General features: G+C 40.3%; 1 gene segment (V, D, J or C); it reads right to left on the reverse strand.

The window, feature by feature from the left end:
- Positions 1–18,730: 18,730 nt before the first annotated feature.
- On the reverse strand, positions 18,731–19,380 carry LOC147001341 (Ig heavy chain V region 345-like). The segment is given in 2 exon segments: positions 18,731–19,161; positions 19,266–19,380. Coding segments are annotated over 2 exon segments (477 nt in total).
- Positions 19,381–19,890: the final 510 nt, after the last annotated feature.

Below are 19,890 nucleotides of genomic sequence, written 5' to 3' on the forward strand. Positions count from 1 at the left end.
CATTCTACTTAAAGCACTATTTGAGACTATTCTCATGGTGTCTGTGGCCTGATCCATTGTTATCTTGTATAGAAAATAGATTGCAAGGAAGCCCAGCCCAGGCATTTAATCCATTGATCTCACATGTTTACCTAAAAATACTAAGCGTCAGATTTGTACCTCATCTCACTAGGCATAGAAGATACCCCTTGCCACTTAGGGACATGGTACTTGGGGACTAACTTATGCAAGTCTTGATTTATGTCAGTCTATATCTCTATGTAGTTTGCTTTCTTTCTCTCCTCTGAGCCTATATCTCGTAAAACCTCAAATTCCTAAATATGATAATTATATTGGTGAAGGCTGGGTCACCTGTACATAATAATTCAGAATAAGCAGTACCATGCAGCTAGTCTTGAGTCTCATTAAGTGGAGTACAAAGTAGGCTGAAGTAGTCTACGTTTTGGCAAGAAGTGTAGCAGAAGGCAGGTATGAATGTGGGTAACCTGTGCTTTGAGGTGTTGACCATTATAGAGAACAGATATTGTAGATCTTTCCTCAGTTCCTTGGTAATAAAAATCCCAGGGAAGAGAAGTACAGGACTGGATCCAACTGTACAGTCTGTCTTCAGAGCCTGTGGGTCTGGGTCTATTACTTGTAATTGGAGTTCTCTGCTTTTGGGTTTCTTTTTTTGTTGTGCATAAACTTTGTTTTCTGATTGACAGTGATAGAGACAGCTCTTAACACTGGGGAATATCCTTCCCATGCAAGTTGTGATGGAATTAGTTTAAGTCCACTTACTCAACCTTAGGAGTATATATATATATATATATATATATATATATATATATATATAATATACCCATAGTGATATATACTCTTAGTGATATATATATATATATATATATATATATATATATATATATATATATATATATATATGGCTGTGTACTCAGACCTCAGGTTGTTTATTTTCAGGTAAAGTGTTTTTTTGGCATCATCTCTAGAAATGGTGAATTGGCCCTTCATTGCGTCTGGATAGCAGGTGCTATCTCCACCATTAAATATTATTGTTGCAAAAGGATGTACCATCTAGATTTTTCCATATCTGGGGTCCATCCCATAATCAGCCTCCAAATCCTGACACCATTGCATACACCAGCAAGATTTTGCTTAAAGGACCCAGATAGAGCTGTCTCTTGTGAGACTATGCCGGGGACTAGCAAACACAGAAGTGGATGCTCACAGTCAGCTATTGGATGTATCACAGGGCCCCCAATGGAGGAGCTAGAGAAAGTACCCTAGGAGCTAAAGGGATCTGCAATCCTATAGGTGGAACAACATTATGAACTAACCAGTACCCTCTTAGAGCTCGTGTCTCTAGCTGCATATGAATCAGAAAATGGCCTAGTCGGCCATCAGTGGAAACAGAGGCCCATTGGTCATGCAAACTTTATATGCCTCAGTACAGGGGAACGCTAGGGCCAAGAAGTGGGAGTGTGTGGGTGGGGGAGTGGGTGGGGGAGCATGTGGGGGACTTTTGGGATAACATTGGAAATGTAAATGAAATAAATACCCAATTAAAAAAACAGAAAAAAAGAAAAATATCATGATTATGTATAATATATTGTGATTATATAGGTTCATCCCCATTAACTTCCCTCTTCTTCCTTTCGTTCCTAATAATCCTCTGGCCTCGCCTTGTCTCATGTCTCTTTGTTCCTTCTTTCTCTTTTTTCCTGATTTCTATCTTGCCTCTCTTCTTTATCATATTGGGTTTAATATCCATTCTTTGGTGATTATGCAACCTTCTCTACCCACAAGCGTTGACTAAAATGAAGAAGTCCAAGTAGAGGACGGAGGGCTGGAATATGTCTGCTCATGAGGACACCAACTCTCAACTCCTTCATCTATATGCTAAGTTTTAGCCTACTAATTCAAATCTCAGAAAAGTTTTAGAAATGAAAAGAATTATGAGACTTATGTCTTGTTTGAGACAAAACTTGTCCTAACATTTGACAGGAAGTAGTGATGTTTCAAATACAATCTTTAGAAATCAAGTGGAGGAATATATTTTTGAAATATTTCTATTTGAATTTAGATCTCATTTATAGTACACAAGAACTCAACCATTGGGATAATTAATAGCATTGAGGGAGTAATTTTTAAAAACATTGATTTTAATTATGTGTATAGGATTATATGTGGATAGTGTAGTGCTCATGGAGTCAAAGGCAGGGCACCAAGTCCACCGGACTTATACTTCATTTTGAGCTGACCTCCATTTAGGGTTTACAATCTCAAGGTTCCTTTGCTTCTTCATGATCTGATGCTGGTAATGGAAAAGAATCACTTGCCCTTTGTGATGGTCTGCATTTTAATAAGGGAAGAGCTCACTTCAAACTTATAAACAATGTGATGTATATTTAAAAATATCACTGTGGTTCAAGTCCTTGCCACAGAAGAACTCTTACACGGGATATAATGTCTGACCTTAAGTCTCCATGAATACAAAAAGAGCTGAGTGTGGCATGCATCCAGTATTCTCTCCATGGAGGTGTTCACTGGGAATATGATCACGGAGGCTCACTGGACAATTAGTTTAGCCAGTGGTGTGAACACAACTAATAATTAAATGTGTGTTTAAAAATATGCAGATTTTTAGAGAAAGTTATCACATGTCAAAATGTACACAAATATGCCTACATACACACACAAAGTGAAGGAGGGAGGAATGGGAACAAAGACAGAGCTAGTGAACGGGGAGAAAGGGCAAAGCAGATAAAATGGATAATGCATCAGTAGGACAGAGTATAATATGTTAATGAAAATATATATAAAAATGCAAAGTTGATTTTTCAAATAAAAATTTGGATACTTCAAGGATTACTACACACTATACGTGTCGACAGAATCTTTAAGTGTGATATGGGTAGGCAGCAGAAACAGAGGAGTACGTCCCTGTATGCCTCTTTCAACAGGCTCTTGTGTGACTCAGAACTCTCTGAGGTCTCAACTCTCCGTTCTTGTCCTGATCAGTCTTCAGGGATGGTTGTGTCTGAGCTCACATCAACATCCATTCACTGTATATCCTACACATTCATACATGGCTGTGTCCTCAGTCTGCAAATTTCCAGGTAGAGGTTTTCTTGGCATTGTCTCTGGTGACAGTGAATTGGCGTTTCATGGCTTCAGCATAGTTGATGGAACTATCTCTTTTAATGTATGCTCACCACTGAAGACCCTTCCCTAGAGCCTGGAGGACCCTGCTTATATAGTAATCACTGGATGTGAATCCAGAGGTTTAACATGAGAGTTTCAGGGACTTTTAGGCATCACTATGCCTTCCCTAGACTTCACCAGTTCTACCTCACCCTGAACACCTGCAAACACAGAGTATTCTGGGTAGAAATCTATCATAGAATTCCAGCATCTTCCTATCCTGGTCATAGAAATATGAGGCAGCTCTTCCCAATAAATCATTTCTCAACAATAACAAGGAGAATCCAGATGAGCCCCAAGTCCATGGTGAATGGTCTGTGTTCCCTGCTGATCAATGAATGTGAGAATCTGAAAATTCAGGACTTGGGTATGAAAATACGTCTCATCTGCCCCTCTTCTTGCTATATCATACTCTGAAGTTGGACCCTTGAGAGAAGGCACTGCTCTGAGAAGATACAATATATCAAAGACAATGATGACAGTTATAAATATTTAAACAGTAAAATACCTCTGTATATACTCTTTTATTGTTAAGAATTACCACATATCATCTAGTTCCTCTCTCTGCATATGCAAAGAATATGCTGTGTTTCTATGATGTCATGTGCCCTCAGTATAATGTGAAAACAAAAGCAAGACACATAGTTGTGTTTCCATACAGGAGCTCAGTCTTTCCCAGTCTGTGGTTTGGACATGGCTTCTCCTTGATGTGGTTTTTGACGAAGACTGAGCTTCCTGGAAACATTAGCAACAATTACAAACATTAGCAAATTTCCTGTGATAGGGATACTTCACACATTTCTAAACTTTATTCATTTCAGAAAGATGCTTTTCTCAGGTCACCAGGGCTTGTAAATGAGGCATACTTTGTTACTGTCTGATTATTGAGCAGAGATTACTATGAAGACATATTTACAGGAAACCCATTTGTGTGCATCCTCCAGTTCTTTCTGTGATTCCCCATTAACTCCACCATTTTCTTCATTTATTTCACTAGGCACCTCATGACTATTTCTTTTCTTCTATTCGTGTGAGTGTGTGTGTGTGTGTGTGTGTGTGTGTGTGTGTGTGTTTTAATCCTATGTTCATTCCTCCACTTTTATATACTGAGAATAACCTAGGCAATCAATTAATTTTTGTAACAAGACACAATATCTTGCCATCAACATAGCATTTTCAGTAGAGTTTGGATTTTTTTTTCTCTCAGTTCTCATGCTTCCTTTCTTCTCATCACATTCTCTCACCATGCTATATTTTTCTTGTTAAATCGCCAGCATTTACCTGCCCACAGTCATGGGCAGTGTTTTTCCTTCCCAATCCACATTATTTATTTGACACAAGATTTCTTTCGTTTTCTTCACGTTTCATGTAGGTTCAGAGAACACTAAGAAAGAGGAGGTAGAAAGACCATGAGGGGTGGAGTACAGGGAGGAGTGTAGTTAAATACTGTCTTCTGGACAAGACCTGCTATCACAGTGATGGATTTATAATATGTAGGAGAAGCTAGTCAGCATGTTCTGCCTAGCAGCCTGTAATGATTCACGCATGCACAGCAGACACTTTTGCCATTTCTAACCCAAAACCTGCCTGAGACTCAGAGAAGAACAAAGACAGTCTGTGACCTTGGCAGCCAATTAGATGGTGGCAGCCATGTGGAGATGAGCATATACGGGCAGAGGTGTTATGGGCAGAAGGTATAAAGGCATTCTTTTCTATAGCAATAAATGAGTCTCCTTTGACTTCTCATCTGGCTCAAAGATCTGTGTCATTGATTTTGTGTCTTCTTACCCACTACCCCGAAAGACCAACTCAGGGAGCCTAAGGCTAGAATAACATCTGGCAATTGAACAGGGGTAAAAGGGACCCCTTTTACCCTGATATGTTTCCAATGCTTCTATTGTTTTATGAGACCTGGTTTTGTCATGTGCCAATCACCTTGATTTGGCCTTTCCTTTGTTCTTCCTTCATTGATATCCTTCCTGCATTGTGGTGTGGTCTAAGTGACTCTCTTTTGGCTGATTCTTGGTAAGTAGGCCCCTTTCTGTTCTCAGTTATAAGACCCCCGTAGGTGAATGAGAGGGCTCATTTGCTATTCTCTGTCTGTCTGTATAGGGTTCATGACTTTGGATTTGGTTCATGTCTTCTCCACATAAAAACTGACAGCCCAGGAAACAGAAGAACTAAGACTTGGCACCCAATGTCCCTTTCCCATCTGAAGACATCTTGTGGGCATAGGGCCACAGCCTAATGAATTGTAGAACTCCTCCTCTAAGCACAAGACATTTGGATCCCACACATAGTCTGTTTTGTTTGTGATAGTTTTGCCTGTCTGTCAAATTCATCCTGTTTTGTTGGCAGAGATATGGAGGATCTACTCTTTTATGTTAAGGAATCTTAATTATGATTTGGTTAGGAGAGGCCTAAAGACTAAAGTGACAGACCTTGAGGGACTTTGGAAGGTGGCTAAAATTCTGGCACATTGGATCTCACTCAAGAACATGTTGGACTCCAATTTGTGTATAATAGTGCTCTTCTTCAATAGTAACTCAGGTGTTACCTCCTGTCTCTTGTTTGTCCAGATTCATCAGGCTATCATAGCAAGTCTTAAATATTCCTCCCCTGAGTAAATGGTCACAGCACACAGTAAACTTTGTCAGGAACAGGCCAGTACTGTCCTCTGCATTGCAACAGCACTACTGTCCCAAAGGAGGGCAAGCACCTGCTACACCCTCCTGAGGAGGAACAGGATTCATCTCCATACCCAGTCACAATACCCACCCTGTGCCAACACTACTAAAGTCAGCTTTCTCATACTGCTAGCCCCCCAAATTGCTACACCTTCCCCTCAATACTGGTGGTGCAAGATGCTGGAAACCAGAGATGGGGAACATCTGCTTGTCATACTATTGACCTTTCAGATGGTGGGAGACCCTTAATAATCTCCAAATCCTGGCATATCAAGTCTCTTCAGAATTAGACACATCCTCTCCCACTGAGGGCATACAAGGCAATTCTGTTGGGAAATATATTCTACAGACAAGCATCAGCTTTAGGGACAACACCTGCTCCAGTTGTTGGGGAATCCACATAGAGTCTAAACTGCACATCTGCCACATATGTACCAGGTGCCTAGGTCTAACCATTGTGTTCTTTTTGTATGGTTACTCAGCCTTTGGAAGACCCCTAGAGTCTAGGTTAGATGAATCTGTTGGCTTTCCTGTGAAGTTTCTATCCCCTTTAAGGCCTTCAATCCTTCAGCCAACTCCTCCATAAGAGACCCGGAGGTATACCCAATTTTTGGTTTTGGGTCTCTGCAACTGTTTTAGATATCCAGGAGGGGACTCTCTTTTGTTCTTGGCAGAACTTGAACATAGGATCTCAACGTTCACAACACTATATAGTGATGTACTTCCTCCATCAAGGCTACACATACTACAAAAAGACCATAGTTCCAAAGAGTGCCATTTTCTATAGGCCAAGCATATTCAAACCACCACAAACCTCAATAACCCATTTCAAATGTTCTTGGTGAAAAGTGAAGTCTTTAAGAACTAGGAATTTAAGCCGGGCAGTATTGATGCACGCCTTTAACCTCAGCACTTGGTAGGCAGATGCAGGTGGATTTCTGAGTTCCATGCCAGCCTGGTCTACAGAGTGAGTTCTAGTTCAGCCAGGACTGCAAAGAGAAACCCTGTCTCAAAAAACCAACAAAAAAAAAAAAAAAGAAAGAAATTTAAATGTTGGTTCCTGGATGTTTTATCTTTAGCATTGTGTGGAGCTGTTCATCTTACTATTGTGTGTTCAGATCCAGGATTCTAGTCATCTCATGAATCTGGCTTCCAAATCTTCCTCATGTTGCTGATCCATTAGATGGATTCCATATCCAATATTACTTCTCTGAATAACACTTTTCTAGCTCAGATGTGAGGCACTAGTTTCTTTCAGAGTATCAACATCTGGGCTGTGGTCACAGGTTTTTTTCAAGTTAAGCACCAACTGTGCTACTGGTATTTATTTGAACCATCATGGTAACAATGTCATTCTATGCACATTTAGACTTCAGTCCACATATTCTATTCTGACACATTAAATAGAAAGAATTTTAAAGTTTAGCTTATGTACTTTTAATTTCCAGCAACTGGTTAAGGTATAAATTACTTGTAATAGTAATCATGTTTCAATATTGAGATCAGATTGTGATGGATTCACAAGGCATGAATTTCCTTGGAATTCAGCTTATTCTTTGCATGCAATATAGTGGTCATGCTCTCAGAGCTAGTATTTCAGACTATTAACCTTTTTAACCTACTTATCTTAAAGTGTAGATGTTAATTAACACTTTTTAGAGAGCCAATATATTCATAACAGAAAACCATCTCCACATGTTTAGGGTATAATTTGATTTGTATTTATATATTATCTCTGAAATAAGGACCAACATCATGGTTAGCTTTTAGGACTGAAAATTCTACAGAGAAAAGATTTTATGCTTAAGACACAGAATAAAGAATTGTTGATAAATTGGGAATACTGAAGATGTGGAGAGTCCTCTCTATGGAAGCAACACTTGATAGAATTGTCCTGTCAGATGGAGAATGCCCTAATCATCTTGCCAGAGTTTTCATCCCAGCAATGCTCTGGGGACACTTTCTACAGTAATCATCCAATGAGGCCTTGATTAGGCCATGATGGTTTCTTTCCACAGATGAAGTAAACTCCTATTGCAGGGGCCTATTAATGGCACACTGGACTCTGACTGAATTACTGTTTCTATGAAGAGAGTCTGAAGACTGTGATAACTGTATCCTGAATGACTATCTTAAAGATTGTCACTCAGTGAACTGCACTGAGAAGTGAGACTGGAGCAGAGCAAGAAGCAGAGGCTGGGGTCCCTTGGGTCACCTGTGCATCAAGGACTCCTACCTCAACTTGAAATACCGCATTGATGATGAAATAAAAATGCTTAGAGTCATTCAATTCTGTGACCTTCCTGTATTAGCCAGACTTCCATTACTCAATATCCTCCACCTTTCCTCCATTTACCCCCAAGCACACATATTTTTCTTAAAGGAAGCAGACATTTTATATAGATTTCTGCTTTAGGAAGATCCTATAAACAGGTAACTTCATATGATTATTGAAAATGAGAACAATATTCTATTGGTGAACATGAACTAACCAGGACAACAGTCAGATAAAAGCTCCAAGTCTGGAACATCATCAGAAGGTCTATATAGAAGAGTTGCAGGGGAACCAGTGTCCTTACTGGGGGTTACTACTCCTGTGTTGAAGCACTATGGCAAAGCAACTTGGGGTGAAAGTGTTCAGTTGGCCAACACTTCTGTATTGCTCTTCATTAGAAAAAGAAATTGACCCGCCACAGGATCTTAAGACTTCTGGTGAGTGGAACACCACTTCTGCTCCAATCCAATTGCGCGCGGGACCTGAGACTGCTTTGGTTGGGGAGGCAGAAATCCTGCCTGAGTAGGGCCACAAGCCTCTTCTGGTCAGACCAGCACTGGGGTGCTAGGGCGCAGGGTCGGCTGACACTCGCCAGCTACCCACAACACCTGCCACAGGATCTTAAGACTTCTGGTGAGTGGAACACAGCTTCTGCTCCAATCCAATTGTGCTCAGGACCTGAGACAGCTTTCGTTGGGGAGGCAGATATCTGGCCTGAGGAGGGCCACAAGCCTCTTCTGGTCTGAACAGCACCTGGGTTGCTAGAGCGCAGGGTCGGCTGACACCTGCCAGCTACCCATGACCCCCCCCCCCAGGATTTTGAGACTTCTGGTGAGTGGAACACAGAGTTTGCTCCAATCGTTAAACAGTGACAACAATAACAAATAATCCCAGAGATTACCAGATGGCGAAAGGTAAACATAAGAATCTTACTAACAGAAACCAAGACCATTCACCATCATCAGAACCCAGCACTCCCACTTTGCCCAGTCCAGGGCACCCCAACACACCGGAAAAGCTAGACCCGGTTCTAAAAGCATATCTCATGATGATGGTAGAGGACATCAAGAAGGACTTTAATAACACACTTAAAGAAATACAAAAGAACACTGGTAAACAGGTAGAAGACATTAAAGAGGAAGCACAAAAATCCATTAAAGAATTGCAGGAAAACCAGACCAAACAGGTGATGGAACTGAATAAAACCATCCAAGACCTAAAAAGGGAAGTAGAGACAATGAAGAAAACCCAAATTGAGGCAACACTGGAGATAGAAACACTAGGAAAGAAATCTGGAACCATAGATATGAGCATCAGCAACAGAATACAAGAGATGGAAGAGAGAATCTCAGGTGCAGAAGACTCCATAGAGAACATCAGCACGACAATCAAAGAAAATACAAAATCCAAAAAGATCCTAACTCAAAATATCCAGGAAATCCAGGACCAAATGAGAAGACCAAACCTACGGATAGTAGGAGTAGATGAGAATGAAGATTTTCAACTCAAAGGACCAGCAAATATATTCAACAAAATTATAGATGAAAACTTCCCAAACCTAAAGAAAGAGATGCCCATGAACATACAAGAAACTTACAGAACTCCAAATAGACTGGACCAGAAAAGAAATTCCTTCTGACACATAATAATCAGAACAACAAATGCACTAAATAAAGATAGAATACTAAAAGCAGTAAGGGAAAAAAGTCAAGTAACATATAAAGGCAAGCCTATCAAAATTACACCGGATTTTTCACCAGAGACTATGAAAGCCAGAAGGGCCTGGACAGATGTTATACAGAAACTAAGAGAACACAAATTCCAGCCCAGGCTACTATACCCAGCCAAACTCTCAATTAACATAGATGGAGAAACCAAAGTATTCCACGATAAAACCAAATTCACACATTATCTTTCCACGAATCCAGCCCTTCAAAGGATAATAACAGAAAAAAAAAACCAATACAAGGACAGAAACCACGTCCTAGAAAAAGCAAGAAGGTAATCCCTCAACAAACCTAAAAGAAGACAGCCACAAAAACAGAACACCAACTCTAACAACAAAAATAAAAGGAAGCAGCAATTACTTCTCCCTAATATCTCTTAATATCAATGGACTCAATTACCCAATAAAAAGACATAGACTAACAGGCTGGCTACAGAAACAGGACCCAACATTTTGCTGCTTACAGGAAACTCATCTCAGAGAAAAAGATAGACACTACCTCAGAATGAAAGGCTGGAAAACAATTTTCCAAGCAAATGGTAGGAAGAAACAAGCTGGAGTAACCATTCTAATATCTGATAAGATTGACTTCCAACCCAAAGTCATCAAAAAAGACAAGGAATGGCACTTCATTCTCATCAAAGGTAAAATCCTCCAAGAGGAACTATCAATTCTGAATATCTATACTCCAAACACAAGGGCAGCCTCATTCATTAAAGATACTTTAGTAAAGCTCAAAGCACACATTGCACCTCACACAATAATAGTGGGAGACTTCAACACACCACTTTCACCAATGGACAGATCATGGAAACAGAAACTAAACAGGGACACAGTGAAACTAACAGAGGTTATGAAACAAATGGATCTGACAGATATCTACAGAACATTTTATCCTAAAACGAAAGGATATACCTTCTTCTCAGCACTTCACGGTACCTTCTCCAAAATTGACCACATAATTGGTCACAAAACAAGCCTCAATATATACAAAAATATTGAAATTGTCCCATGCACCCTATCAGATCACCATGGACTAAGACTGATCTTCAATAACAAAATAAATAATAGAAAGCCAACACACACGTGGAAACTAAACAACACTCTTCTCAATGATACCTTGGTCAAGGAAGGAATAAAGAAAGAAATTAAGGACTTTCTGGAGTTTAATGAAAATTAAGCCACAACATACCCAAACTTATGGGACACACTGAAAGCATTTCTAAGAGGAAAACTCATAGCTCTGAGTGCCTCCAAAAAGAAACTAGAGAGAGCACACATTAGCAGCTTGACAACACACAAAAAGCTCTAGAACGAAAGGAAGCAAATTCACCCAAGGGGAGTAGACCGCAAGAAATAATCAAACTCGGGTGAAATCAACCAAGTGGAAACAAGAAGAACAATTCAAAGAATCAACCAATCGAGGAGCTGGTTCTTTGAGAAAAGCAACAAGATAGATAAACCCTTAGCCAGACTCACTAGAGGGCATAGGGAAAGTATTCTAATTAACAAAATCAGAAATGAAAAGGGAGACATAACAACAGACCCTGAAGAAATCCAAAACACCATCAGATCATTCTACAAAAGGCTATACTCAACAAAACTAGATAACCTGGATGAAATGGACAAGTTTCTAGACAGATACCAGGTACCAAAGTTAAATCAAGATCAGGTTAATGATCTAAACAGTCCCATATCCCCTAAAGAAATAGAAGCAGTCATTAATAGTCTCCCAACCAAGAAAAGCCCAGGACCAGATGGGTTTAGTGCAGAGTTCTATCAAACCTTCAAAGAAGAACTAATCCCAGTTCTTCACAAACTATTCCACAAAATAGAATCAGAAGGTACTCTACCCAACTCATTCTATGAAGCCACAATTACTCTGATACCTAAACCACATAAAGACCCAACAAACATAGAGAACTTCAGACCAATTTCCCTTATGAATATTGATGCAAAAATCCTCAATAAAGTTCTCGCTAACCAAATTCAAGAACACATCAAAACAATCATCCATCCTGACCAAGTAGGATTCATCCCAGGGATGCAAGGATGGTTCAATATACAAAAATCCATCAATGTAATCCATTATATAAACAAACTCAAAGACAAAAACCACATGATCATCTCGTTAGATGCTGAAAAAGCATTTGACAAAATCCAACACCCATTCATGATAAAAGTCTTGGAAAGATCAGGAATTCAAGGCCCATACCTAACCATGATAAAAGCAACATACAGCAAACCAGTAGCCAACATCAAAGTAAATGGTGAGAAACTGGAAGCAATCCCACTAAAATCAGGGACTAGACAAGGCTGCCCACTCTCTCCCTACCTATTCAACATTGTACTTGAAGTCCTAGCCAGAGTAATTAGACAACAAAAGGAGATCAAGGGGATACAAATCAGAAAAGAAGAAGTCAAAATATCGCTTTTTGCAGATGATATGATAGTATACATAAGTGACCCTAAAAATTCCACCAGAGAACTCCTAAGCCTGATAAATAGCTTCAGTGAAGTAGCTGGATATAAAATTAACTCAAGCAAATCAATGGCCTTTCTGTACACAAAGGATAAAGAAGCAGAGAAGGAAATTAGGGAAACAACACCCTTCTCAATAGTCACAAACAATATAAAATACCTTGGCGTGACTCTAACTAAGGAAGTGAAAGATCTGTATGACAAGAACTTCAAGTCCCTGAAGAAAGAAATTATAGAAGATCTCAGAAGATGGAAAGATCTCCCATGCTCATGGATTGGCAGGATCAACATTGTAAAAATGGCTATCTTGCCAAAAGCAATCTACAGATTCAATGCAATCCCCATCAAAATTCCAACTCAATTCTTCAACGAATTGGAAAGGGCAATCTGCAAATTCATCTGGAACAACAAAAAACCTAGGATAGCAAAAACTCTTCTCAAGGCTAAAAGAACCTCTGGTGGAATCACCATGCCTGACCTAAAGCTGTACTACAGAGCAATTGTGATAAAAACTGCATGGTACTGGTATAACGACAGACAAGTAGACCAATGGAACAGAATTGAAGACCCTGAGATCAACCTACATACCTATGGTCACTTGATCTTTGACAAGGGAGCAAAAACCATCCAGTGGAAAAAAGACAGCATTTTCAACAAATGGTGCTGGCACAACTGGCGGTTATCATGTAGAAGAATGCGAATTGATCCATTCCTATCTCCTTGTACCAAGGTCAAATCTAAGTGGATTAAGGAACTCCACATAAAACCAGAGACACTGAAACTTATAGAGGAGAAAGTAGGGAAAAGCCTCGAAGATATGGGTACAGGGGAAAAATTCCTGAATAGAACGGCAAAGGCTTGCGCTGTAAGATCGAGAATCGATAAATGGGACCTCATAAAGTTACAAAGCTTCTGCAAAGCAAAAGACACCGTCAATAAGACAAAAAGACCACCAACAAATTGGGAAAGGATCTTTACCTATCCTAAATCAGATAGGGGACTAATATCCAATATATATAAGGAACTCAAGAAGGTGGACTCCAGAAAATCAAATAACCTCGTTAAAAAATGGGGCTCAGAACTGAACAAAGAATTCTCACCTGAGGAATACCGAATGGCAGAGAAGCACCTGAAAAAATGTTCAACATCCTTAATCATCAGGGAAATGCAACTCAAAACAACCCTGAGATTCCACCTCACACCTGTCAGAATGGCTAAGATCAAAAATTCAGGTGACAGCAGATGCTGGCGAGGATGTGGAGAAAGAGGAACACTCCTTCATTGTTGGTGAGATTGCAAGCTGGTACAACCACTCTGGAAATCAGTTTGGTGGTTCCTCAGAAAATTGGACATAATACTACCAGAGGATCCAGCAATACCTCTCCTGGGCATATATCCAGAAGATGTTCCAACCGGTAAGAAGGACACATGCTCCACTATGTTCATAGCAGCCTTATTTATAATAGCCAGAAGCTGGAAAGAACCCAGATGCCCCTCAACAGAGGAATGGATACAGAAAATGTGGTACATTTACACAATGAAGTACTACTCAGCTATTAAAAGGAATGAATTTATGAAATTCCTAGGCAAATGGATGGATCTGGAGGGCATCATTCTGAGTGAGGTAACATATTCACAAAGGAACTCACACAATATGTACTCACTGATAAGTGGATATTAGCCCAAAAACTTAGGATACCCAAGATATAAGATACAATTTGTTAAATGCATGAAACTCAAGAACGAAGACCAAAGTGTGGACACTGTGCCCCTTCTTGGAATTGGGAACAAAACACCCATGGAAAGAGTTACAGAGACAAAGTTTGGAGCTGTGAAGAAAGGATGGACCATCTAAAAACTGCCATATGCAGGAATCCATCCCATAATCAGCTTCCAAACGCTGACACCATTGCTTACACTAGCAAGATTTTGCTGAAAGGACCCAGATATAGCTGTCTCTTGTGAGACAATGCCGGGCCTAGCAAACACAGAAGTGGATGCTTACAGTCAGCTACTGGATGGATCACAGGGCCCCCAATGGAGGAGCTAGAGAAAGTACCCAAGGAGCTAAAGGGAACTGCAACCCCATAGGTGGATCATTATTATGAACTAACCAGTACCCCAGAGCTCTTGTCTCTAGCTGCATTTGTATCAAAAGATGGCCTAGTCGGCCATCACTGGAAAGAGAGGCCCATTGGACTTGCCAACTTTATATGCCCCAGTACAGGGGAATGCCAGGTCCAAGGGTGGGGGTGGGTGGGTGGGGGACTGGGGGGGGAGTGTATTCGGGACTTTTTGGATAGCATTGGAAATGTAATTGAGGAAAATACCTAATAAAAAAAAAAGAAAAGAAATCAAGACAGGAACTTATGCAGGGTGGGAAATTACAGGCAAAGACTGATGCATAATGATAAGCATACAAAGTGGAGATGGTGTTCCAAACATGTGTACAATTTCTTGCAACCACAGAAATGATGTGAGATTAATGATGGCTGGAACTACAGTGTTACATCCCAGTGTTCCTGACCACGGTATTTCTGTATTGCTGCACACAGTTTCATATCTGGATCACAACATATTTGACCTAGTATTTTCAAGACCTTGTAGAAAACTTGGGTATAATTTGGCAGGAGGTGATCTCAGAGTGTGGCCACTGCAGGAACTTCCTTCCTTATCAGATACATATTTCTATCCTTGGCTAGGCATCCATGGGTGTGCACAGAACATTATGAGACAATAAAAACATTCTGTATTTAGCTCCTCACAGAACTGAAAGCAAGTAAGTCAGACTCTTGGCATACTCAGTTAGGTTGAATATATAATTTTAAAGGCTCTCATGACATGAGACCATGTTGAGGTTTCCTATGTATGCTCATAGGAAATTATGAAATGTGACCTTGTTTGGAGTGAGGTGACCACTGAAAAATAACAGTGAATTAAACATTTGTGAAAAACCCACATCCTAGCACTCCTTTGGTCAGTGAATGAAATTAAAGGGGATATATTCAAGGAAGTGAGATGGGGCCTTGTTAATGTTCTATATGTTGTAGACAGGTCTGCCCTATTGCTGTAGCTCCTATGGAAATTCAGGGATTTAATTGCACATGACTTCTCTCTTCACTTGCTTTAGTTCTTCAAATAATTGAATATATAATTTTAAAGGCTCTCATGACATGAGACCATGTTGAGGTTTCCTATGTATGCTCATAGGAAATTATGAAATGTGACCTTTTTTGGAGTGAGGTGACCACTGAGAAATAACAGTGAATTAAACATTTGTGAAAAACCCACATCCTAGCACTCCTTTGGTCAGTGAATGAAATTAAAAGGGACATATTCAAGGAAGTGAGATGGGGCCTTGTTAATGTTCTATATGTTGTAGACAGGTCTGCCCTATTGCTGTAGCTCCTATGGAAATTCAGGGATTTAATTGCACATGACTTCTCTCTTCATTTGCTTTAGTTCTGCAGTCTTCCACCCTGTGCTCCATGGTTCCCAAGTCTCCTTTTTCTGCATTGCAATACACATAAGCACATCTATTTTACAAATGTACAGAAATTATGAGAACTTTGGTGTTAGGCTCTGAGAAGACATCAATGTTCAAAAAAATCTTAGAAATTATTAATCAAGTTGTGTTGTAAATTGAGATGAAATAAAAAAATTGTCAGTCTCAGGCATCATCAGTCTCTCCTGACCACAGTTTCCAGTTATCCATTCATTCACTAGTGCAGTTGTGGCTGAGGAGTTCTTGTGGGCTTTAAAGCCTTATCTTCCTTGCAGAAACAGTGTCCTCACAAAGGGGGATGGACCTGATGATGGCAGAGCAGGACAGACAATGTAAAATATCTCTGTAAAAGCACCTGTGCTGGTCTCTAGTAGCATCTTCTAGCTCACTGCCAACTTGGTGAACCTAGGAAAACAGAGACTATTCCTTTTCTTCTCCAGAACTATCAGTTAACCAATGTATTGCAGTTCCAGCTATGCCATTATCACAGGCAACACATCTCCAGGACAATCTGACAAACTTAGACCTTTTCTCAGGTTGCATTGTGGTCTGATTGATTGGCCATAACCACCTGGCATCTAATACCCTCCTACTCTTTTTGTTTTGTTTTGTTTTTCCAGACAGGGATTCTCTGTATAGCCCTGGCTGTCCTGGAACTCACTTTGTAGTCCAGCCTGGCCTGGAAGTCAGAAATCTGCCTGCCTCTTCTTCCAGAGTACTGGGACTAAAGGCATGCACCACCATGTCCCACCCTCCTACTCTTTTAGATAGTATCTGGCTCATTCAGGGTGGTATGGGCATAGATCCTCCTATTCTTTGTAGCAACCACATCCATATATTCCCAGAATGCCTTTGTGAAATATTGTTATATTTAGGTTCAAAGTGCCACAACTGATTTCTTTTGATGAGGAACAATTCAGAATAAGCCAAACATCTGTTATGCCACATCTCTCAGACATCAGTGTTAAAGACAAATTTTAGAAGCTTGGGGGAAGGAAAGGGGATTAATGTGTTAAAAGGAAAAATGATTTGTCCTATTAAATTATTGGGGAACTATATCTACCAAGGCATCACTAGTACACAGAGAGAAAATGGAGATGTTACCCTTTGAGTGGTTTTGGAGCAGTTTGCAGCAAAATGAAGCTCACTGAGTGTTGGTAGCTACATTGGCCTCATGTCTCAGTTCTGAGACTTTACACACATTTTGTCACCAGTATCACAGGTGAGTCAGTGCTGAGCTGTTGCATATGGTTTGTGTGAGGATGATGGAGAGACTGAAAGTCATCTGGTTCATAGGTCACAGGTCCTGACTGATTTCTACTGGAATCCCACATCATGCTCTATGAAGGAAATCTTACTGAGTGTCAGCCCTGACTCTAAGGGTTCCACAGTCTCAAGGGTTCTTTGGTTCTTTGGGATGTGATCCTGTTCCTCAGAGAGATTCACTTCTGCCTTGTGTGATACTCTGAGTTTTGTTCAACCCAGAGTTTATCTTATATTTATTTAGTGGGTCTGTATATATAGCTCTGTGCTTCAAGTTCTTAACACATGATGAGGATCTGTGTTTAATATCCATAACTAAAGATGGGGTAGTTTTGGTAGTAAATCAATAAGCCTAGCTATTAGATGTAGAAACAGTGTGATGGTTAGGACTCTTTGGGCAACCATTCTAGCAAGATAGTGATATCCAAGCCCAGTGATGGATTTTATTTCAAAGTCATTGTGTAGACTGATAGAAGAAGATATCTCATTTCAATATGCACACACACACACACACACACACACACACACACACACACACACACACGCACGATCGGAGACAAAGAGACACAGAGAGATACAATAGTAGACAGAGAGAAAGAGACAGACAGAGCAATAAAGAGACAAATAAACACATACAGAGCTACAGAAAGACATAGTGAAATCATAAATAAATAAGTAATAAATAAATAAATAAACAAATGCAAAACAGATATAAATAAGGAAAATAGAAAGTGGTATAAGCATTCGTACAAGTCAAGGGTTGCTACAACCTATACTTTTTGATGCTATTAATAAAGTTTATTCATAAAGTTCTTACAGAAACATTTACCCCTGGATTAGTGTCACACACATATACATATACTCCGTACACTTTTAAAGAGGATCCCTGTAGAGTTACAAACTATGCACAGAGGAGTCCAGCCCTCTATTACTTCCAAGGGCTCTTTTTATCGATTAGATAATTATTTCATAAAATTAGGACCAATATGTTGTCCCAAACCAGTCCCACTTCCCAGATTTATTCCTACTCCCACCATCCTCTTCACTTTCCCAAGAAACTCAACTTTGTATTGCCCATCCCTGGGGCGTCAAGTCTTTAAAGCTTTAGGCTCATCTTCTCCCACTGAGGCAACAAAAGGCAGTTCCTTGAGACATGGGTGCCAGGGGTCTCAGACTAGCCTGCATGATTTTTGGTTTGTGGCTTAGTCTCTGGGAGTTCCCAGGCATCCAGGTTAATTGGCACTGTTGGTCTTCCTCTGGGGTTGTTATCCCCTTCAGAGTTTTCATTCCTTCCTCTAACTCTTCTATAGCAGTCTTCAAACTTAATCCAGTTGTACACTGTATTTACAAATGTCTCAGTCAGGTGCTTGTAGAGCCTCTTAGAGGTCAGCCATGCTATGCTCCTGTCTGCAAGCACAATATAGAGTCAGTGACAAATGTCAAGGTTTGGTGCCTGCCTATGAGATAGATCCAATGTTGGGATGGTCACAGTTCAGCCATTTCTTCAGTCTCTGGTCCATTTTGTCGTTGAATTACCTTTAGACAGGAACAATTTTGGATCGAATATTTTGACTGTGGGTTGAATGTTGGATCTAATTGTTCAGGCTGTAACTCTTCTGTGAATCAGAGCTCCATGTGCTCTCCACGCCCCCTGCTGGTCCTGTGTGCTCTGCAGGAGGTTTTAGTTTGAACTCACAGTAACATTCACTCACTGTGTCTCTTGCACAGTAATACATGGCCGTGTCCTCAGACTTCAGACTGCTCATTTGCAGGTACAGGGTGTTCTTGGCATTGTCTCTGGAGATGGTGAATCGGCCTTTTACAGTGTCTGCATAGTAGGTGTAATCACCACCACTACTAATATCTGCGACCCACTCCAGCCTCTTCTCTGGAGTCTGGCGAACCCAAGACATGGCATAGTTACTGAAAGTGAATCCAGAGGCTGCACAGGAGAGTTTCAGGGACCCTCCAGGCTTCACTAAGCCTCCCCCAGACTCCACCAGCTTCACTTCACACTGGACACCTGCAAACAGAGAATACTGGTTGGAAAACTGTCACTTACAAAACAAATAATTTTTCTGTTTCTCATGTGCATACAATAGATGTCATCTCTTCTCAATAATTTACCTTTTAAAGTTAGGACAAGGAAAATCAAGCTGAGCCCGAAGTTCATGGTGAGGGGTCTGTGTTCAGTGCTGATCACTGAATGTGAGGAACTGGGAATCAAATCCAGGACTGGCCTCCTCTGTCAGAGCTGCAGGGTCAGGGCGGAGGTGTTTTTCATGGGCACAGAGAAGACCTATTTGCATGTCTTCCTGCTATATCATGCTCTGGGGTTGGACCTAGGCTGATGCCACTGATGATACCAGATATAAGGCATCAGAAAACCAGATTTCAGTTACAGCATTTGAAACATATTGCAGTTTCCTTTTTTTTTTTTGTTAAAGATTCACCATACTCTGTTTAGTTTCCCTCTGTGCATGTGCACAGAACAGGTTTTGTTTCCATACTATCAGGTTTCCTTAGTGTAAATGTAATATTAAATAGTACCACACATAACTGTATTTCTAGATATGAGCTCAGGCTTTCCAATGTCTGGGCACAATATGGCTTTTCAATAATATGGGTTTTGTAGAGGATCACACCTATGAGCTGATGGTAGCAGAACTCTTTCTCTGTGACAAGAGCACTCGGAATTTTCTGAATTTTACTTATTTGTGATAGAATGTCCTCAGGGTTTAGAGATTCTTTG

This window comes from Mus caroli, unplaced genomic scaffold (genome assembly GCF_978045245.1).
Source record: "Mus caroli unplaced genomic scaffold, Mus_caroli_1 scaffold_14, whole genome shotgun sequence".
NCBI classification, from domain to species: domain Eukaryota; kingdom Metazoa; phylum Chordata; class Mammalia; order Rodentia; family Muridae; genus Mus; species Mus caroli.